Source organism: Melanotaenia boesemani, chromosome 4 (genome assembly GCF_017639745.1).
Source record: "Melanotaenia boesemani isolate fMelBoe1 chromosome 4, fMelBoe1.pri, whole genome shotgun sequence".
NCBI lineage: Eukaryota > Metazoa > Chordata > Actinopteri > Atheriniformes > Melanotaeniidae > Melanotaenia > Melanotaenia boesemani.
In genome coordinates this window covers 10,499,869-10,522,316 of record NC_055685.1, presented here as the reverse complement: position 1 = coordinate 10,522,316, position 22,448 = coordinate 10,499,869, and the positions used below count along the sequence as shown (strand labels likewise).

Here is a 22,448-nt window from a genome sequence, read left to right as displayed (position 1 = left end):
TATATATTTATTATTCCCTGAAATCTAGTGACCTCTAATAAACTTTGTCAATTTCATCAAAACTCCACCTCACTGGATGTCAAGGGAACTAAATTAAATTAAAGCATTTGCATGGGCATGTAAGATGCCTCAGATTAACAACTGTTTAAAGTGAAAACTCAGAGCAACCAGCCCTTAGTAACCAATGCAGAGCAGACTTTTTCTAATATGTTTAAGCCGGAATTAAAAGTGAAATATCGCTGTGAAACACATGTTGGTGCTGCAGTGCTGAACTTGACTGTATACAAAACAGCAGCCAGAAAAAAAAAAAAAGAAAATGGAGAATCAATCAAATATGAGGCAAACTGCATGTATAAAATAAATGAATAATTAAAATAATTTGCAGTTGGATAAATTACCACAGGACTTTAGATGATGTGGTTGGTTTTACAGCAATAATAACTTCTCCCAGTGCATGGTCAGTAATCCATGACATTTAGGATTCCATGCAGCCGGTTTATACTAAATATCTGAGCTGCTGGTGTAAATGACCAAGTCTTTACTTCCTGTCTTTGTGCATCTTTGTCAGATATATAAAGAAATATAGAAAAAAATTACTGTAATTTATGATATTCATGCAAAATTCATGGTTGTTTTCTTTCTTATTGTTTCACATGTCTGTGTCTTTGCAACTTGACAATAACAGATGCATCCTTCAAATATTAATTATAAATCAACAGCTCTCTAAACAGATGTATAAATCTGTATAACAACATTAAAGTTAGTGATTTAGTGTAGAAACGTTATGATTAAAAAACTGGCCTTAAAAAATTCCGAAGGCATCAATGATGCATATATATCCATCACACATAGATCTCTTTGATCTAATTAAAGATATATTTTCTGCTCTATATGCTCAGTATCATGCACATAGCTAGGAGAATTTAAGAATTTGAGAAATTCTTAAATTCTTAAATCCAAAGAAGTTCTTAACAGAAAACATTTCACAGCTAATAACCTCCTGATCACCTCAGAGTCCATGTTTGCATGGAAGGAGAGGTTACAAGGCGTGGAGGTATTCAGAAAATTTTAGGAGACGTGCAATGTGTGAGGTAGACTGACAGGATTGCTAAAAAAATTTGGCTGCTGCAGAGTGGGAGGGAGTATAAAAGGTCAACTTTGAAGGGAGAACTCAGGTCAAGAAGATTTCTTGTTAATCAAACAGGATTGTTTTACTTTGTGCAGGTAGGTGATGTCTTTCTTAATTGTTTAGACTTATATATATATAAATAACTGAATCTAATAGGGAAAAAAAAGCAGATTTAGAGCAAATTAGCCTGCAATAAAACTAAAAAAAATGCACAAAGAAATATGTTTCCTGTAGAAAAAGTTCTATTTAAAAAGCTGTTTTGAAGAAGCACTAGCTTATAAGAAATACTTTATCATTATTTAATTTGATTAACATTCAATTTGCATAGGAAATATCCTAGTGACATGACATTAAATTAATAAGTACCAAGGTTATCAAATTAACCAGCAGTCCTCTGCTCCTGCAAACTACAATTTGCAAAAAAAAAAAAAAAAAAAAAAAAAAAAAGTGTCCTTAAAGACAAAAACATCTGTATTTAAAAGAAAGCATTTTCTATTTACATGCTTTTCTGCAGATGTAGAAGAGTTTAGAGCAAACCAAACATGCATCTCATTTCACTTTAAATAAATTCTACAGAGTTGTTCTGAGGTTACATGACAGAAAACATTAAGGGCAAAAGAAATAACTCCCTCTGGTAATGAGCTGTCCTTGAATGAAGTGGTTCTTGGCCTGATTCCATCAAATCAAACAGTAGAAACGCAACACCAAACAACCAGATAACACTGTTTGCAGAACACTCTGATGTGTAATAAACATGTCCTTTTCTCAATTTGAAAGGACAGAATAATGATTATTATTCCCAGATTAGTGTTTTTCTAAATGTTTTTATTCACTTCTTTTTCATTAGACTCCATCTCCCAGTATCATGGCAGACTTTGACTTGGTTTTGAAGCATTGGGGTCCAGTGGAAGCGGACTATTCCTCCCATGGAAACTTGGTTCTGATCCGGTCAGTGGTTCTGGAAAGATAAGGCTTCTCATGTTTCTGTAGGTCAGGCTGTTTGCACAAAATCAGTGAAAATTTAAAAAGAAGATAATGCTCAGATGCAAATTAAATTGGTTTAATTACAGATTGTTTAGATTTATTTTAATATTTCTTAACTTAATTGTTTAGTTACACACTCAATGACCCCATCTACAAGTAAATTCCTCAATTTTTTATTTAAATGAACTAAAATAAAAGGAAACATTTTTGACAAAGCCAACAAAAAATCATTAGAAACAGATTTAATAAAAGTATCATTAGTGACGGGAATGAACAGATGTACATATTAAAGCAACATTTGAGTGTATTTTATGTTAATTTTATGTCTCCCGTGTACATATAAATAGTTTTCTTGCCTTCTCAGCATTGTCAGGATAACATTGTGACATCTGCCTGCTTGTGTGGTGCTGAAACGCAAACTTATATGCACACACACTTGTGTCAGAATTGGAGGACAATTTGGGCATAGAAACATTTGAAAAATTAACTATTTATTTAAATATCTTTTGTCATGTATTTTTGAAAACAGTATCATAAACAAAACAACATTTGTCCAGCTTAAGCATCAATAAAATGCTTTTATGAGATGTTTTATGTGGTGTGCACCATGCTTAGTGCAACCCTGTGATGAATACTTAGGAACCACAAATTATATTTTCTCTCGTCCTTTCTTCTAGATGACAAACTTCTATGTCAAATATAACCACTGGAATAAGTTTTTAATGCACTTTTTTTTTTTTTTTTTTGATAATCTTGTTGAAGTGTTTCTCTTTTATAATTAAAACATTTGAATTTGATAATCAGTATATCTTAAATAATGGTAATAATGCACTGAAGTTGTGTCCCTCAATATGCCTCCAACCCTGTTACCAAAACCTATTTAGCATGGCAGAAGAAGAAAACCAATGAGTCACATCCCAGGTAGCAGACAGGTCTGGGCTAGATCTGGCATCACGCCGGCACTTCTGGCCAACAGCTGGCATGGCAAGTGGCATGTCAACTGGATGTGGACCAGGTCTGGCAATGATGGCTCTGTTTGTACAATGGAATGCCACATGTGGCCCAATGATGATTTGGTATATGTGGCCCAGATCTGTCCATGCCATATGCGGGTCAATTGTCGTTAAGCTCATGTTGCCTGTATCTGTGTCATATATATTTGTGTATATGGCTAGCCTCAAAAAGTTACAGTTCCTCTTGTAAACCCCCTCTTGTTAGCTTTTAGAAAAAAACTAAATCAGTTTGCTTTAATTTAACAGTATGAGTAACAGAGTTGCATTAGTTAGAGTGGCACACTCAGTCAAGGCTGCAATGATTGCAAAAATATGAAAAAATTGAAGAGAAACCTTACCCTTGGTGTGCCCACGCTGTTAGCATAAATCTTGATGAGTCGTTTCCTCTGTGTCATGTGACTCACTGGTTTTCTTCTTCTGCCATGCTAAATAGGTTTTGGTAACAGGGCTGCAGGCATGTTGAGGGACACAACTTTCACATTATTACTATTATTTAAGATATGCTAATTATTAAATTCAACTGTTTTAATAATAAAAGAGAAACACTTAGACAAAAGTGCATTAAAAACGTATTGCAATGGTTATATTTGACATGCAAGTTTGTCATCTAGGAGAAAGGACAAGAGAAAAATATCATTTTAAGGGGTGTATGAGCTCTATATGGTAGCTTAAATAATCTTTTTTTTTTCAAGACAAGTGTAATTTACACAAGCAATGCATGTATGAGTGTATTGTGCACAGATTACTTGAAAATTTAGAGATGGGACATAAAATGTCCTCCTATTCTGGAATGTTCCACTTATCAGTTTTGGCTTACATCCCTTTTTCTTCCCAGTCTCTTCACGGAGCACCCAGAAACCCAGAAACTGTTCCCCAAGTTTGTCGGCATCCCCTTGGGTGACCTGTCCAGTAACGCCGCCATTTCTGCTCACGGTGCCACTGTGCTGAAGAAACTTGGTGAGCTGCTGAAAGCTAAAGGAAACCATGCCTCCATCCTCAAACCGCTGGCGACCAGCCATGCGACCAAGCACAAGATCCCCATAAATAACTTCAAGGTGAGGCTGTTAACCAGAGGCTCCGTTTTTATGTAAATGTTCCTTCTCCTTTAGAACCCTCAGGTTGCTCTTTAACCTTCTCGTGGAAAGAAAGCGATGTCCATCATTTCCTCTGTATTTTCTCCCCACTCAGCTGATTGCTGAGGTGGTCGTTAAGGTCATGGAGGAGAAGGCCGGACTCGATGCTGCCGGGCAGCAGGCCCTGAGAAACGTGATGGCTGCTGTCATCGCTGACCTCGATGCCTCCTACAAAGAGCTGGGCTTCACAGGTTGAAGAGCAGGAGTCATGCTGTGATTTTTCAAGAAAATCAACTTTTGCTTTGAAAACAAAATCACCTTTGTAACCTCTGTCAAGCAATCAGAAGTTGTCATGTTACTCATTAGCTTATTGCAGGATAAATAGCTACTCACTGTTGCATTAAACTGGATAGATGGTCAAGATTTAGTTAATGTGTCCTCAAAATCCTCGAAAAAAAGAGTCTAATCTGCTGTTAATCATTGACTCATCTTAACCAATAAAACTCTTGCTTTTCTCTGCTCATTACTTTTGGTCCCATCCCAATGGCTGACACAACGAGCCTGATGTTTCCCTCACCTGCTGCAACTTTCACTTGAAGTGACCACAGTTCCAAATCAGCTTATGTAATAATGCTTTTATAGTTTCCATAGCACAAGGGTTAGATATGATACTAGTCAGCATAAATAGATCATCTGCCAGCATGCCCACTTCTGCTCGCACGGACAAATGCACATCAGTCCATCAGTATATCAACAAAGACCTTCATGAACTGTAAGATACTTCAGACTCCTTCATGTGATCCGTCGTACGTGGCTGGTCCTTCACAGATGGGACTGTTGGAGGGCTTATTATCCCCTCTACATCCTGCAGGGGGTGGTGATAAAAAAAGAAAACATAATGAAATGATAATGAAAACATCTACACTGAACCTTATCCCTATTTTGAACCAAGATTCATGTTCTAATTGTGATCTACTATGAATCCAGCCACTATGAGGTTAGTCCTAACTTATAACTTATTTAGGTGAGAAAAGGTTTTTCTTTTTCTTTCTATTTTTGGGGATTTTCTCTCGCATTTTCTTCCACATTAAAAAATACCTGAACCTTAACCAAGTTAAAGGATTCATTATTAACCAATTTAATGATATTTTATGATTTAAAAAGCTATTGTTAGTAAAAGTTGAATTAGAACTGGAAGATAAACAAAGACATCTTGTCATCTTAGTTTGAGACAAAGTTTAACTCTGCACAGAGGAGTTTCTGCACCAGCAGAAGAGGTGAGCAGTCACAGACTGCACGGATCACCAACTCCGGTCCTCGAGAGTATCCTGCAGGTGTAGGATGTGCAGAAACACACCAGATTCAAATGAATGAGAGACTTGCTGTTAGAGATCCATTTTATTTGAATCAGGTGCTGCAGTAGGGAAACATCTAATACCTGCAGGACACCGGCCCCTGAGGACCAGAGCTGGTGATCCCTGGGGTCTAGGGATTTTTTTAAAAAAAGTAATGTATCTAAATTTCCAATAAAAGAGAAAATAAACATCACATTCATTAGTTTGTTCAACTGACACCTCAGAAAAATGTTTAAGTTTCTGCACAAGGTCATCCAAGGGATAAATAGAAGGCCATTGGAACTCCACAGGTGTCAATGTGATCTAATTAGCCATGAGCTAACTCAGAAATTGAAAATGAAAGACACTCCCAACTACATGGGGCAGTAATTTAAGGTTGTTTCAATTCCTGTTCAGGGTCATGGAGGACTGGAGCTTATCCCAGCTCTCAGTGGGGAAGAGACAGAGTACACCACACCAGTCCATCAGAGAAACATCCACGCTGGCTTCAGTTTAGAATCACAAGTCAATAACATACACACACTTCTCACAAAAAAGACGGATATTCAACTTCCAGGTGGAATCATGGAAAATGTAAAAAACTGATATTATAGAATAAATGTAGAGCGTTAAAGTAGAATAATGTGATAAAATTTTATCAGGCACTTATTGAAATCCTTGGAAAGTGAACTTTTCAACCATTCAAAAGAGTGCTATAATCTGGAGGATTTTACAAGACTTTAAAACGTTTTTTCTCATTTTTATGTTGAAGACCGATCTCAGTGAAGTTGCTGGGATGTGTCCTGATCTTTGATGATTGTGTGGAGAACTCAGTGTGGTTCTATGATTTCATGGAACGGCATGCAGAGGCATTTTGGTGTGTCCAGTGAAGTGTACAAATATGGTTCTTCGCCTATTAAAGGGTTAAGCCTGGACAGAATAAAATGTGTAATAAATGCATAAAACACTGCCAAAAGCTTTCTCACAGACATGTTTAAGGAGGGAAATGAAGGTTGCAACAGATTTACTGTTCCTGATTTCAGAGAGCAAAGAGCTCAGTTTAATGGAGGCTTGAATGGAAAAGGCCCAGTGTGGGGATTTCAGTGCTCAGAAGTGGTCATTTAAAGCACTGAGATGAGCTGTAAGATTTTGAGATCAATATGTTATTTAGCAGGAAGCCAGTAGAGGAAGGCAAGTACAGAGATGGCATACTCACACTGTGGCATTTTGAATCATTGTTTAGTCCATTTGGTGGCAAAGTATTGAGTGTGTGTATCCAAACTTTACCCTTTGAGCTGGGTTCTTTTAAAAAAATCACCTCCTCTATTTGGTGGTTTCTTGATGAAGATTTTATTTGCTTTGATGAAGATTTTATTTGCTTCAATATTGTGTTTTCAGCTGGGTAATCCATATCACGGGCTGTTTTATGCCATTTATTAAGTTTTATGCTGGATTTATGTTTCAGGGATTGTTTACTTTGTCCAACGTGGGACAGGAATTTTCCTCCATCTATGACAGGGACCTTGAACTTCTTCAGAGCCACTCTCCTGACAGTTCGGGGTGCTTCCCTACTCCAAAACACCTGTTTAAAATAAAAATGGATCGAACAACTTGTTCTGCACAATAAAATAGTCATTTGAGTCAGGTGTGTTAAAGCAAGGAAACATCTAAAACCTGCAGGACAGTTGCCCTCGAAGAGCAAAGTCTAAGACCCTTGATCTGCTAGAATGGTTTGGTATTTGCTGTATTATTGTAAGAACTGCCACATCTGAACAACTGCCTACCATAGAAATTCATCGCTTTGAAAGCTGTTTAAAAGAAGCTTAAATTGCAGGGAGATTAGAAAATAATCATTAATCCAAAATGTAAATGGACAACTCAGAGGGAAGTGTAGTAATAACTTGTCAAGGGTGGAAATAAAGTCAAAAACAGGGTGAAGATGATGTTAAGCTCATGGACAAATGTTAGTCTGAATTAGTTGAAATTTGAATATGAATCTAGAATGAAAGTCCATCCAGTCCCAGAGACTGGGAGGGACGTCCCAAATCAAACAAAGATGCACACACACAAGTTTTCTTCCTGCCCCTGGATGCATCAATAGGACAGCCTAATCACATTTCCACACCAGTGTTTGTGGAAATATGGGATCATTTCCTTTAGCAGGAGTGGTCAGGTGCTTCTTTCTATGAGGACAGACATACAGTGCGTGAAAGAGCCAAGTGTTAAAGATATCAGCGTTATCACTGGCATTCCTCAGTCCCACTGACTTCTTGTTGTCCTTCCAGTTCCTCACATGATGCCAAAACATTGTTTGCTCAACATGCCGCGATGATAACCTTTTATTAGTGTGCGTGTATGCAGACGTGATGCCCTGCACAGTTCATCGGGGCAAACACACCTCTGCCTCCACCTCTCATCATCCTCTGAAGTCTGAGCTGAGGTCAAACTTGTGCTGATAAACAGGACGGGGTTGTTTGTCCACATACAGGTCATGCTGCCCTTTTCAGTTTTCTCAGTTTATAAAACAAGTAGCTTCTACATTTTATTAAACAGCTAATGGCTTTATATATTCTTTTTTTTTTCTTCTGAATAAAACTTTAATTATTCACTATTAATTAAAAACACTTTATTCATGCAACCAGGAAAATCATTTAGGACCTTCCCACTGTCAGCTCTTTTCTTTCAATTTAAAATCTCAGTAAAACCCAAGTTTCTCAATGAAAACTGCAACAAGTCATAAGATCTGACCCTCTACAGTGTATAATATCAAGCAACTCAGAGAATCAAGTGGAATCTCTGTAGGCAGGGGAAAGGGCTGAAGGTCAAAACTACATGTTTGTGACCTTTGGGACCTCAGGCAGCACTGCATTAAAAACAGACACCGTTCTCTACTGGATATCACCGCATGGTTCAGGAACATTTTCAGACGTTTACAGGCATTTATTAAGAGGGAATGCTACACAATGCTAAACATCACCCTGATCCAAATTTTGTTTTAAACATGTTGCTGCCATTAGATTCAAAATGAGTTAATATTTTTCATGATAGGGTAAAATGTCTCAGTTAAACATCTTATGAGCTTATGAGATTTTCAAAACATCACCTTTTTATTTACATTTTACATAATATCCCAACTTTTACACAGAAAGCTTTATATTACAATTCTTTTTCCTTAAAGATGGGCAGTATGGAAAAAATTATAGCCCAGTATTTTCAGACAGACTGGCAGCATGTGTCTGTATTTCAGTGAATATTTATAGCAATAAGAATTTGCATTCTGCTTTTGAAGTTTCAGCAGTAAACTGCTTCTCTCCTGATATTTCTGCTCACACATACTGTACTTTCTGTACAGTATACTGTTTTGTTTCGTCAGACAGCAGACTGAGCCAGGAATACCAACTGAAGTGACACCTGTTAACACATAACACCAACAGTAACTGACTGATGAATGCAGCTCATCTGATCACATCCCCTTTTAGCAGTGTGTGTGTGTGTTTTTTTTGGCTGCACATTCACATACAAGGACTCTCACAATGTTAATCCATCACTCACAGACAGCTGCTGCTCTGCCGGGAAACGAGGGCCGTAAGACTGATTACCAATCCTGCATGATGACTAACTGCCAGGATGATAGCCTAACTATTATTAGTGTGTGTCTTGGTGTACACGCAAACATATAACTGGCATAGTGCCTCTGGTCACTCCAGATGACACACTTCTGCCTCTTCGGTCCCCATTCATATGTCCTCTGATATTTAACAGCACGGCAGATCTTTCATATCACATATTTACAAATCAGATGTTAACATTTTGCTCTTCAATCTTAATCAAAGCTGGGCTGGTCGATGTCTGGGAGCAGAGTGCATCTGGTCAAGTTTGACAGGTACAGAGCAGTGGTGATGGGAACAACGCCGGCTGCCGTCTTCAGAATAATCAACAGCCTCTCTGCAGCGCTGGTCACACCTTCTGGTGTCTGGAGGGGAAGAAGAATACACAGGCCAGCTAAAACACTGAGCTGGGTAAAATACAAGCATTTTTCTAAATAACAGACTGTAACTGAATATGTACATCAAAAACTAGTGTCAAATAATTTTAGCAAGTGAAGATTATTTGGCATAAAAAGTTGTTAGAACAATACAAAATAAATTTGTATTATTACATTAAAATCCAAGGCCAAAAATGAATGGCTGAACTAAATAAATGTATTCAGGTTGACCATTTTTGGCCCCTTTTACAAATCTTTGCAAGCCAGTGCTGATGTGCCTTTGTTGCACATTGGTGTGATTTGTGAAAGGGCCCTGGTGGAACAAGAGTTCACGCCCCCACCGCCAATCAGCACTGAGCCTTACACACTACAATGTCTACATAACAGGCCTCAGTATTGTAACATTGTGTGGTCATCATGTGTAGCATGTAGATAGATAAATTTGGGGACTCGGCAGCATAAAATGAACAATAACAAATACAGAAAGAAAAACTAGAAATAAAACAAAATATATTGAAATGAAATAAAGTGAGGTTAGATATAAAAAATAATAAAAAAAAAAAAAGAATAGAGTAAAAATAAGTTTGTGCACAAATAAATAAACCCAATGGCTACATACAAAAGCAGATTAAATGTCGTGCTACTTGTGGCTATCAAAAGAGATGGTAAAAGTCATGGTTTCCTAACCTATGTTCATTGAGGACTCCCTGCATTCAACTATCATTAACTAGCTTCTGGCCACAAATGAGGCTTTCTGGTTGAGTCCTTTCCATCATTCCATTGTCCATCATTAAAACCAAAGTTAAGGTACCTCTTAACAGTCTTTTTTTTAATAGGGATGAATCATCTGCATTGTGACGTTTCCCTGACGTGTTTCATTAATGAAATGGTGCAGGGGAAAGACGAGGAAACAAACAGGAAAATCACAGTTACCAGGACAGACCTGAACTACTGCACTACTGTAGCTCTACCACCTCACAAAACCACACAGTACATGGATCACAATTGTTTGGACACTTAATGTGCAGCCTAGAAAGATGCTTTTTTTTACTTCAGACTAAGGATATGTTTTTAAAATATTGCTGTATAGCAGATTTTAATGACCTCCATTTATTCAGGTTTCAGGCCAAAATGTCCAGATAATACAAAAACTTAATGGTATACACTTCAAATCGTTTCTGTGTGGACGTGATCTTAATTTTAACAGTCTCATAGGCTCTGGACAGTCAAAGCCTTGTGGATCCCCTGTGCTCTTTAGGGATCCCCTTGAAGGGTCAGGGACCCCAGGCTGGGAAGAGTACTATAAATGATATATCTAATACTCGTTTTATATATTCCACTACATACCAACTCTGCCAAGTTACATCAAACTGGCTCCCCTTCTGTTATTATAATTTGCGAAAGGACACGTTGCTGCAGGATTAGGTCGGTGTGATCGGTTCATTTGTGAGAGGGGCTGATCATTGGGGCTAAATTGGGGAACAGATGTGTGAAAGCAAATGAACAGTAATGAACATCTGGCCACAAATCTGGTGGCACCAACTAAAAAACAAACCAGCTCCAAAAGTCCCATGTAAAGTTTGAAGAGCATATTGTCTCCCAACTGTCTGCAAACTAACATTACCGGATGTAGAAGGTAGATTATTAAACAACTATTATTAAATACGATACAACTATTAAAAACAAAACATCTTTTAAGGCCTCCTGTGAGGATACTGAAATAAATGATCTAAAAAATTTCCAAGATCTGCAGACATCCTGTTTATATTAATATCTGACATGAGATTTTAGGCATAAGCAATCACTAGCGACACATACCTGATCCTCTGCAAACAACAGGGGGCAGTGGAGTGATGCAGCCAGCTTTCTGACAGCATCCAGGCGTTCTATTGGGACCGAGGCGTTACGGGCTGCAACACAGAAGCAGGGAATATTAAGAGAGAATAGTTGTATCATTAAGTATTTAAAACAGACCCTACAGGTCTACACTTTTAACTCCATTTAATCTCACTGTCTCTATTTTTTTTCTTGGGCTTGTTGATTTAATTCAGGAAGATTGTCCTACCCTTAGTGACCATGAAGCAGACCTTTCCAAGGAAATATCCAGGGTCCAGATATTTTAGGGAAGCATCTGCTGACTGGAGACTGTGATAAAATAACACAGAATTTATTGCTTCAACATAAAATGTTTTCACATCCAAAACACTTAAGACAAGACGCATTATGTCGAGCAAAGTATGCTGGAAAAAGTGAGAGTTCCTGCCCACATCATGATGAAAGCTTTAATAACAGAGTAAAATAGCTGTTTTAATTTAACACAAATCTGTTTACCAGATTGCTGTCATATTTTTAAATTTTGTAAAACAAAATTAAAAGATTTTCCTTTAAATAACCTCCATGTATATGATGTTCAGAAAGGTGGAAAATTAAAACAGATGTGAGAGTTACCTGAGCTCTGAGTTGAGATTAATGACGAACACCACCAGGTCAATTCTTGGACGACTTTCCTCGTTTTCCATGGGCAGAGGAAGATTCCTAGCTAGCCTCCTGTTGGGTACAATTAAGGTGTTTGTGGTCAACTTCAAAACAAATCAATTCAACGAACAGATGTGGCAAAGACCTGCACAAATCAAAGTGGCCAAACAAAAGAAAGGAATACTTCGCAATGACTCTACAGCCTCATGAAAGTGTTAATAGACATTATTTAATCCTAACTGGAAATTTCCTGGGTAGTGAATGCAACTTAATCTGTAGCAGCATCCTCAATTTAATACTGTGCAAATGCTGTAAACCATTCCCATATTTCTGTTTATCTTTGCTTCGAAACAGCCAGAACCAATGTTTTGTGTGTTTCCAAATAACAGACAATTTAGCAATGAACCAACATTAAATGGTATATTTAAACACTTTGTTGCTATCACCCTGTTGGAAAGACATTTTTTCCTCATGCATTTATTGCATTTATGAAAAAAGTCAAAGACAGCTCGGTTTAACAGACATAAAATAGTATTTTTGCAGCAACAAGGTGGTTCCCCAACAGCTACAGACTTAAAGCTTGGCAAATCTCCCCATAGTGTGCATTGTCTCCTTAAAAATTTTTTTAACAAAGATCAGAAATGGTCAATGAGCATAGTTTAAAGTAATAAGGGGCAGCTCAGAAATTTTGCACAGTAATGTCAATATCCTCTTTTTAAAATTACATATAAACTATAAAGGAAAATTGTGCAAAAAATAAAAAAAAAAGGACTTAAAAAAAGGAGCTAAAAAAGGAGCTAAAAAATAGGCTATTTTATGTGCTCTAATTAAAGCAGGTGCTGCTCCAAGTCATGCAGCATTACTATTAGCAGACATGCACAATGCAGAGAGCAATACTCACACATTCACAATGATGCTGGTCTCCTCCACAAGAGCATCTGCTAAACTCTGCTGAAATTGCTCTTCATTTTCTACCAGCTGCAGAGAAAAACACAGATTACCACACCATATTCACCATCACAAAGTGGAAGAACAAGGAATCTTATAAATCTGTCTGAAAACAAAAGATGTGCTGGAAGCTTTCCTCTGTTTACATAGGAGGGCACTGATTTTTATATACTGGTTTTCCTCACATTACCTGGAAGCTGCAGATGTTACTGTGATTATTTATTACTTTAATTTGATTATACAGCAGTAATGTAATCCACTAAAGAAGGAAGAAAATGACTATTTTCTAAGTGTAACATTTCTTTCACTGCCATGTGGTACATTAACAGTTGGCTGAGTGTTTAATAAGTTTCTGAGCTGCTGTATCAAAAAAGGGTTAACTTAGTGGTTTAAAATGATTTATGACATGGAATTATATCAAACAGAAACATGATTACCATTACAAACATTTCAGGTAGGAAGTACATCAGCTGTTTACCCACACCAGACAACAGTAATGCTAGCTAATATAGCTACCGTTTTAGCCGTTGTAAATTTTCTCCTGCCTCTTGATATGTGATATTTTTAGACCAACACATAATGCTGTCAGTCCAAGTTGGCTTGTTGTAACCAGCTGTTAGTTCAACATGAAAGATTGTATGGACTAGCCGTCCGGACGTGCGTCGCCGCCATAAGTTCGAGGGTGACAAAAACAAACTCACCAAGATATTCGCCGTGTTTAGGCCAGGGAGTTTATTAAATGGCTTCAGTAGCGACATCGTCGCACGGAAATATTTCTAACAGCGTCAGGTATCGAAAATTTAGCTAAACAAGCTTGTATGTTTTCTTAACTCGCGCTTCTTTTTAAGAATGCGTCTGACGTCATCACGTAAAGGCTTCACAAGAGGTTCTTGTCTGCCCCCCACAGGCTGCCAGCTGCTCTGCACTCGACAATCATTACCGGTGTGTGTGGCATTAATTTTTATATGAAGAAAAACTCAATATATTTGCTCAGTCTCCACGCTGAAATAAAAATTTCTTCAATTTTTTTTTGTTATAAACAAACATCATCTTTCACTTTTAAGTAATAAATTTAAACAGTTATTGTCACCTATGTTGAACCCTAACCCATTTCAGAGATGTTTCTACTGTTTTCCTTTATCCATTGTGGTGGAAACCTCTGGAAAATCAACATCAGTTGAATAATCTAATGTAATCACTCGTTTTGCTCTGGATTGCAGTGTACATGATAAAACATCTAGTAGTAACTGGACACCAGATCTGACGCCAAGTAAAGCTGAGGGAAGACGAAAAGATTCTGCCTAAACTAAAGCTTTAAAAAAAAAAAAATAGAAAAGAAATCTTTACATGTATTTAAACAGAAATTTTATTCACGGGGTGGTGGCACTGCAAAGTAGACATCTCTACCCAACAAAGCTGGGCTGCATCACAGCAAAGGATCTGTGTAAATACACATGTAGGATCTGTCCAGTTTTAAGAGCGAATATTCAGATGACTTCTTTTTAGGACAAGTGAGGTCATTTTTAAAGTAAATGCTCATCACTGCATGTCACAAAATGTGTTTCAGATTCCCCCTAATGAAATCATTATAGTTGAAGGCAACAAATAAACCACAAAACATTAGAAGTGGCTTCAGTCAGCTTGTGTGACACTGAGGAGGGGCGCCACACTTACTGAAAGAGGAAACAAATTAAGATTTAAGATCCAACTAAATGATTTATGGGAGAAAAAAAAGGAAAAAAAATGCACTTCATGTAAGAAAAATAAAAAAAAACCTTAAGAAGGGTTGCTGTCTGTTTAATTTCTTCCATGTCACTGTGTAAATTACTGTACATACGGTATACACGATGACACAAAAACGACTTCACTGATCCCATGCGAGTCTCACTTCACTTAATCTGACAAGTCACCACAGCTGAAGCCGGTCCCTCATCTCCACCGTCCACATGTATACAGCCATGACAAACATGTACACTCGCACCAGGACACTCATCATTCCATGCTCCTTTTTACTCAATATCTCCAAATCAGAAACAGAACTGTTCATATCTCCCCAGACTCCCGCTCCTCCGAGCTGGAACGTCGGTCCCGCTCAAACGACAGGGATCTCTCTCGTTCCCTGCCCTTCGCCATGTCCGGAGAAGTGGACCTCTCCCTGCCCTCCCAGTGTCCATACTCGGCTCTTTCGTCACGCCATCCCTCCCCAGCACCTTCTCTCCATCTGTCCTGGGATGGTGAGCCCTCTCTGTCGCGGGTGTGAGATGATCTGTCTCTTGAGGATCTGAGGAAGAAACAAGCCACACATTGAAACACACTGGAAAGCTCACAGAAGATTTGTCCTTGGTTTCAGTTTGTTGTGTAAATAGACAAGTTATTGTGCACACGTAGAAAGACAGTTGGTACTAAATGTTTTAAAACTGAACAGTCTGGTTGGGGATTCCCTGCAGCAAAGAGGGGAAGTCCATTTAAAAATAAATACCTTCAAGGTCTTTTTTTTCCCCTCATGAACAAGTGCAGGTGTTATATGCAAATGTGCAATCAACATACAGTTGTACTGCAAAAAGTTCCTGGTATAGAAAACCGGTGTTACAACAAGACAATTCAGAGTCTATTTATAAATGTTAAAAAAGTAAAGGAATTGGATTTTCTAACTGTTAATAACAATATTGAGGAAGACAAAAGGCGGAAATGCATCTGTGGCATGTTACATAACAGACTGGATGGTGCAGCGTAAAATAAAACCAGCTCCCTCTGCATTCAAAGACAGTGTGTCAGTTTACTAAACAGTCAGAAGTAGTGGCAGAAACTAGTGGAGAGAAACGTGGAGGAGCAGAGAAAGAGGGTGCAGCAGGGAAGCTGTGGTAGACTTTCTGTACAACAGTTTTCCTGTGGAGGGTGGGGGGTTGCAACAGTTTAAAAACTTCTGGAGGAAACCCTGGGTTATTGTAACAACCAAAAATATTTGGTTTGAGACCGAATAAGAGTACAGTTTACACTACATTCTGCTTTAAGGTCTACAAATAGAAATTTATTCCTTCAGTTTTATTTTACATGAGCTCAACATGCAAAATGTGGAAAAGTTTTTTTTTTTGTTGAAAGATTGTTTTATTTTTAACTCAAATGTCTAATAGGGTTAATGGAAAAACTATATATTTGGATATTTTACTTGTGTTTTTTGCAATTTGTTGTGCATAGCTGTGAGTGGGTCAAATAATGGCCCCTAAGTCAAACTGAAAATCGTGTCAGAACTTCTGACATACTGGTAAACATAGAACAGTAACACATAGATTCCTTATGTCATAAAGTGATCAAATTTGTTATTTACACCCCTATAGTATAGACAGGAAAACACAAGTGACATAATATAATCTGTAATGACTGACTGCGGGGGAAAACAAACAAAAACAGAAGGTTTTCGAGTTAAACCAGTGTTGAATGAGCTCTAGCACCACCACCTAGTCAAAAAGGGGTATGACAACAAAAAGTTTGCCCAACAGAGTTGTGCTATCACGATTTTAAAACTGAATACATCCAGTGAGTGAAGTCAGATGAGGAGGTGTGCTGTGAGACCAACAATCCTACAACTCTAAGGCTCCATAGAAGTAAAATCCACACCTCTTCTTTTTGCGTCTGTGGGAATGGGAGCGTGAGCGATGTCTGTCCTTGTGTCGGTGCTTCCTTTCTCGCTCCCTATCCCGATCGGCCCCATCTTCTCTGGAACGAGAGGAGTGGTGGCGTCTTGAATGATGGGACGATGAACTGCCTCCATCCCTGGATAAATAATTGCATTAAGAAAAAAATATTTTGTTGCACAGATTATATGCAGTGTTTTTTTTTCTCCCTTAATAAAAATCGCCATTTAAAAACTGCATTTTGTGTTTACTTGTGTTGTATTTGACTAATTTTTAAATTTGTTTGATAATCTGAAACATAAGTGTGACATATATGCAAAAAAAAAAGAATCAGGGAGGGGGCAAACATTTTCTCACATCACTGTATATATTTATGTACATACAAATACACTGCCTGCACACCCAAAAAACAGTCACTGTCTGGATTTAACTAAGCAAACAGATACTAGATAATTACTGCATGGCCGATCGTCTTTCTGCTGCAACAAGTTCTTTAACCCCAACTAATGCAACACGTAGCTTCTTATTTCTTAAACAACCATGTTGAAAGACACATCCCGCGGTCGTGGAAAGGATGTTAGTCTGTTTAAGGGTCAAATCAAATCAAGTAGAGAAAAAATCTAAGGAGATGTAGAAACTTCTAAAATTAGGTTAAGAACTCTCCAACAGGATAGTAGGGAATCATCGACTTCCAGGAAAAAATGTGGTCAGGAAAAAAAAATCCTGAATTTTTGTAATCGGTAATAACTTAAACATTTGGTAAAATCAAATTGAAGAAAAATAGTAGAACTCATGGCTGTGTTTAACAGTGAAAGCAGGAGCATTTCCACACACACAAGGTGAAGGAACTCAAGGGATTGGGACTGAACAGCTGTGTAGCCATAAGAAAACCACTAATCAGTGAGGCTAACTGGAGAAAAAGGCTTCAGTTTGTTAGGGAGCATGAAGATTGGACTCTGGAGCAATGGAAGAAGGTCATGTGGTCTGATGAGTCCAGATTTACCCTTTTCCAGAGTGACGGGAGCATTGGGGTAAGAAGCGAGGTAGATGAAGTGATGCAACCATCATGGCTAGTGCCTACAGTAAAGCCTGCGAGGGCAGTCTATGATCTGGGGTTGCTGCAGGTGGTCAGGTCTAGGTTCAGCTACATTATGTGTCCATAGAAAGAGGTCAGCTGATACCTGAATATACTGAATGAGCAGGTTATTCCATCAGTAGAGTTTTTCTTCCCTGATGGCACAGCCATATTCCATGACAACAATGCCAGGATTCATTGGGCTCGGATTGTGAAATAGTGGTTCAGGGAACATGAGACATCATTTTCACACATGGATTGGCCACCACAGAGTCCAGACCTGAACCCCGTTAAGAATCTTTAGGATGTTCTAGAAATAAAATATTCCTGCTCTATGTTGCAGACAAAGATTTTATGAAGAGGCAGAGGGTAAGATAAAACTCAACACTTATTTAGGTACACATTTTTTGTATAACACTTTCACTCTGCTTTTCCCCCTAAATAGTAATGAGGATGTTATCATAATATTTGTATCCAAACAGCTGTTTCAGGTAACAGACCGCAGTACATCTACGTAGAGGCAACTGGGACATATTTCTTTATCATGTCAAATACAAATATACAGTATGTACAGCTATTCTGGTTGCATGAAATGTGCTAATTAAAATTAAAAAATTTGCCTTGATTAAGCATCACTGACACACATCTCAAAAACAAACTAATCAAGCAATTCTAGTCAGAGTGGGCTCACCTGTATCGGTCTCCGCTTCTAGATCTTGACCTAGGATAGTAACACAAATCAAGTTACTGAATGATGGGAAGCATTTTCCTTGTACACGCTAGCAGCTGTAATAGACTCTTTCCTACCTCCTTCGATCCCTTTCCCGTTCCCACTCTCTCTGCCGTTCGCGCTCTCTCTCTCTTTCCCGCTCCAGCTCCCACTGTCGCTCTCTTTCATCTTCCCTTTCACGTTCCTCTCTTCTTCTCATGCGCATTCGCTCTTGTTTCTCTACAACAGCTTTCTGGATTAAAATAAGAAAAAATAAATCAATAAAAAAATCTGTCAAGTCATATCGATCAATATTCATGCAACTTCAGGAGTTTATATTACTTCCATGGTGTCCTCACCCTTAGCTTTTCAAGCTTCTCACGGATTTCTATGAAACCAAGGTGAAGCTTGCCTCCAAAGTGGTCAGCCAGACGACGATCGTTGTCGTGGAGACCCAAATAGGCTGAGCAAACCTCACACACACGTAGTTTTTGCTGTTGAAAGCTGGAGGCAGGCATAGAGTTTCTGTACACATCCTACAAGAACAAAAATTAGAATTAGTTAGAACATTAGAATTTTCTGGTATTTCAGAGATATTCTTGTTTAAGTGCATAAACTAAACAGAAACAAGGTTTGTAATCTAGATAGTTTGATCAAACATCATGTCTTTTACCGTTTACAAAATGTCATGCTCAAAACTTTAAACAATTAAAGCCATTTTCTGCCTCCTCTACACTAAATCTATCATAAAGACTTAAGCAATCATTTCTGACCTCGGCTTCCTTCTTTAAGGCCCTGGTCTTCTCCACCTTCTCCAGAATCTGCTGGGCTTCATCAACATTCCCCTCACCCCCAAGCTGCTCTGCTTTGGCCAGCAGCTTGCCGATCTCTTCATTTAACTCGTGGACACGCTCAGCCTTATCACAGGCCAGACAGAAACAAAATAATTAGATCCAATGAAAAGCAGTTTTAAGAAACAGCTGGTAGTAATATCACCACCAACGTCAACAGGACATTCACTACCTTTGCAGCTACTTCAGCGCTGATCTCATCCTGAGTCTCTGCTAGTCTCTTCTTGGCCAGCTCAGTTCTGCGGTCGCAGTCAGCGATGAAAGACTGAAGGTGTTCAGCAGCCTGTGAGAAAACATACCAGATATCTCAGGAACATTACAGGAGCATTCAGAATGTGTCATTTATTACCTGAATGCACAACTGCTTTGTCTGTGCCTGTTATATGTTGTGTGAACCTACTATACTTGTCAGCTGGACAGCTTTTTAATGTGTAAAAAGAACAACCATATGTTAAGTTTTGGGTACTTGTTACTAATTCCTATCACTAGTCACTTGAGGCCATTAAAATGTGGGTATTAGAGAGATACATGAAGCTGATGCTGAAATTTTAAACATGCAAAGAAAAAACATGCAAGTTGCACGTGTGTGAAAAACTCACATCAAGTTCAAAGAAGTACTCATGCTCCTTAGAGGCAATCTCGTAATCTGCTCTTAGGGCCAAGTCGTGGACTTTGACACACTCTCCCAGATCCATTCTCTGTAGAAAAGATGATCACAGTGTGTTATTTCTAGCTGCTTTACTTCATATTCCACTTTTATCCTAAACCCTCATAACTTTTATTAGCGCTGTCACAATTATTACATAACAGTCTGAGCTCAATTATTTGATAGGACTTCAATTACTTTTCAGAAGTATCATAATAGTCTAAATTTACCTGTATATAAGGCTAAAACACAAGAGGACAAGCTCTAACTTCTTTTTTAAAAATCTCTCTCAATAGTTACAATAGTTTTTTTTTAGTTTTGTTTCATAGGGATTTCGTAGGCAATGCCGCAGTAATTTATTTAAAAATATCCATGCACATTTATCACAAATAAGGAGGCAACACTAAATATCATAAACACATAAACTGTAGCATAACAGATGTAGCTGAATCGTCAGGAAATTTTCAGCATATTTTTTGAGGATGTTTTTTTATCGGATCACGAGTAAAAAAAAAAAAAAAAAGTTTGAATATTATTGTAAATATAAACTCACGGTTCCTGACAGGATGTCATGAGGACATGAATCCAAGAGGTGGCTTTTGCAGACTCGATCATCTGTGAATTTGATTCTCTGCCGCATGGTGTCTCCTGAAACAGAGATAGAGATGTTGGAGTTACTCTTGTGCCGTGAGATAGCTCGTGCATTAAAATATCTCCCTAAAAAAGAAAACAATGTGATGATAAATCAATCTAACCAATGGAGAGTCGCACTGCTAATTTGTGTGCAACTTTAACTGCCTCTAAAGGGGTAGCTGTTTGAACAGAACACGACAGAATTACTCCTACTTATAAGACACGTTGTAAATGCATATTAAACGTGGCTTAGTAAAACTCAACGCTGCTGTTCACCTGAGGGCAAAGTCATAGAAAGCTTTGTAAACTCAAATACAACAGGTAGCTAAGCGGCTCCTCATGCTAGCTAGCCTGGCTCATGAAGCACGCCTCGCTATGACTGGCACACAGGTTAGCATGTAGGCTAATGTTAGCTACAGTTCCCAACTCCTGTAAATGATGGTAGTCGTCGATATGAAACACTAACGGACTCTGCTTACCGTCTCTCCCCGTCCCCATGAGCTGGTCCAGCATTGCTCGCATCTGTGCCTGGGCCGACATGTTTGTATAACGTTGTGTGAGTCACTACTCGCCAGCAGCAATCTTCATACATGCAGCTTCCTCAAACTGCAGGCCTCCTAGGTTCCTCCAACAACAGCACGAACAACTTATCCCACAAGAATAAGCCCGGGTCCTTCAGAGCGAGCAGTCTTAATGTATTTATTATTTGCTCAATTTACGGGATATTAGAACACTTTTACAGAGGCTAAATGTTACTTTGTAAAGGTGAATTGCTTCGGGTCGGCAGAACAAGTGCAACGTCTGTTTGAAAACTGCTGGAGTCCACTGGTCGGGTCGACTCGCGTGGCGAGTTGAGACAGCTGTGAATTAATTTAATCAGGGCGTTTGATTAGCTAATAAATATGTATGAAAGCAACAAACAATTTCTGCTATGCACATAGTATCTAAATGTATCTCTAGCCAGTCAGCTAGAAATCAAGTTTGTTCAACGTCGTCTCTTCCGCCTTCCCAGTTCCTCTCCGTGCGCGTCACCGCGAAGCGCGCTCTCTACTCTGTCAGCCTCGAGGAAGTGCTGCAGTCACATACAGTCCTGAGTCACATTCCCGCGAAATGATTCGTGATATATATGTATGTGTGTGCGTGTGTAATCTATCTCTCTCTCTCTCTCTCTCTCTCTCTCTCTCTCTCGTTCTCTCTCTCTCTCTCTCTCTCTCTCTCTCTCTCTGTGTATATATATATAGATATATCTATATATCTATATATATATATATAGATATATAGATATATATACATACATATATATATACACACATGTATATATACATACATGTATATATATATTTTGAAGAGGATAACTGCACAGTTTTCCAGATTAATAACGTGTTTTTAACCAATAAAACAATGAATATTTGTCAGTTAAAGTGGTAGTGCACCCTAAAATGTGTTTCCTTTCTTTCTTTCTTTCTTTCTTTCTTTCTTTCTTTCTTTCTTTCTTTCTTTCTTTCTTTCTTTCTTTCTTTCAGTCATGCACATACTTTAATTGATGAGTTTCAAGATGTGTAAGGATATATCAAACAGTGCATTTAGATGACTGTCAATAGAAAATATCTCCCCAAGCTCACCCTGCTTCCTTGCTCCAGGGCCAAAACCCGACACAGGTGAACGTAACCATTAATGAAGCCAACCACTCACAATCACCACGCATGTGCACACAGACATTATATGGGAAAATAAATAACCCGACATATGGCTCCTACAAAAGCATTACCTGCACGTGCCTTCTTCACGAGTTCTGTTGAAAAATTTTGATTTCCATTAATATAAGGTGACAATTTAACAAAACTTCCACTACTTTATTTATTTATTTATTTATTTGAAGTAATCTGCTTAAAGTATTTTAACGTATTTCAGAGTCAGAGTAGACCAAGGAGCTGAAAATGTTGGCATCGCTCACTGCATGT

At 38.3% G+C, this 22,448-nt stretch overlaps 3 protein-coding genes across 3 annotated transcripts; 1 reads left to right on the top strand and 2 right to left on the bottom strand.

Annotated features, from left to right (window-relative positions):
- The first annotated feature begins 1,118 nt into the window (after positions 1 to 1,118).
- mb (myoglobin) lies at positions 1,119 to 4,714 on the top strand. Its single transcript, XM_041984349.1, has 4 exons — positions 1,119 to 1,224; positions 1,977 to 2,077; positions 3,962 to 4,181; positions 4,315 to 4,714. The coding sequence occupies exons 2-4, from the start codon at positions 1,995 to 1,997 to the stop codon at positions 4,453 to 4,455; spliced, it is 444 nt and encodes a 147-aa protein (XP_041840283.1). The 5' UTR covers positions 1,119 to 1,224; positions 1,977 to 1,994; the 3' UTR covers positions 4,456 to 4,714.
- Positions 4,715 to 8,284: 3,570 nt separating this feature from the next.
- pane1 (proliferation associated nuclear element) lies at positions 8,285 to 14,146 on the bottom strand. The gene is made up of 6 exons (XM_041984345.1): positions 13,643 to 14,146; positions 12,895 to 12,971; positions 11,967 to 12,065; positions 11,584 to 11,663; positions 11,337 to 11,428; positions 8,285 to 9,506 (listed from the first exon to the last, which is right to left on the bottom strand). The coding sequence occupies exons 1-6, from the start codon at positions 13,697 to 13,699 to the stop codon at positions 9,357 to 9,359; spliced, it is 555 nt and encodes a 184-aa protein (XP_041840279.1). The 5' UTR covers positions 13,700 to 14,146; the 3' UTR covers positions 8,285 to 9,356.
- Positions 14,147 to 14,289: 143 nt separating this feature from the next.
- zgc:158803 (LUC7 domain-containing protein) lies at positions 14,290 to 21,529 on the bottom strand. Its single transcript, XM_041984330.1, has 10 exons — positions 20,967 to 21,529; positions 20,408 to 20,502; positions 19,808 to 19,906; positions 19,381 to 19,491; positions 19,131 to 19,274; positions 18,717 to 18,893; positions 18,456 to 18,610; positions 18,340 to 18,369; positions 16,557 to 16,712; positions 14,290 to 15,222 (listed from the first exon to the last, which is right to left on the bottom strand). Exons 1-10 carry the CDS (start codon positions 21,025 to 21,027, stop codon positions 14,985 to 14,987), a joined length of 1,266 nt encoding a protein of 421 aa, XP_041840264.1. The 5' UTR covers positions 21,028 to 21,529; the 3' UTR covers positions 14,290 to 14,984.
- Positions 21,530 to 22,448: the final 919 nt, after the last annotated feature.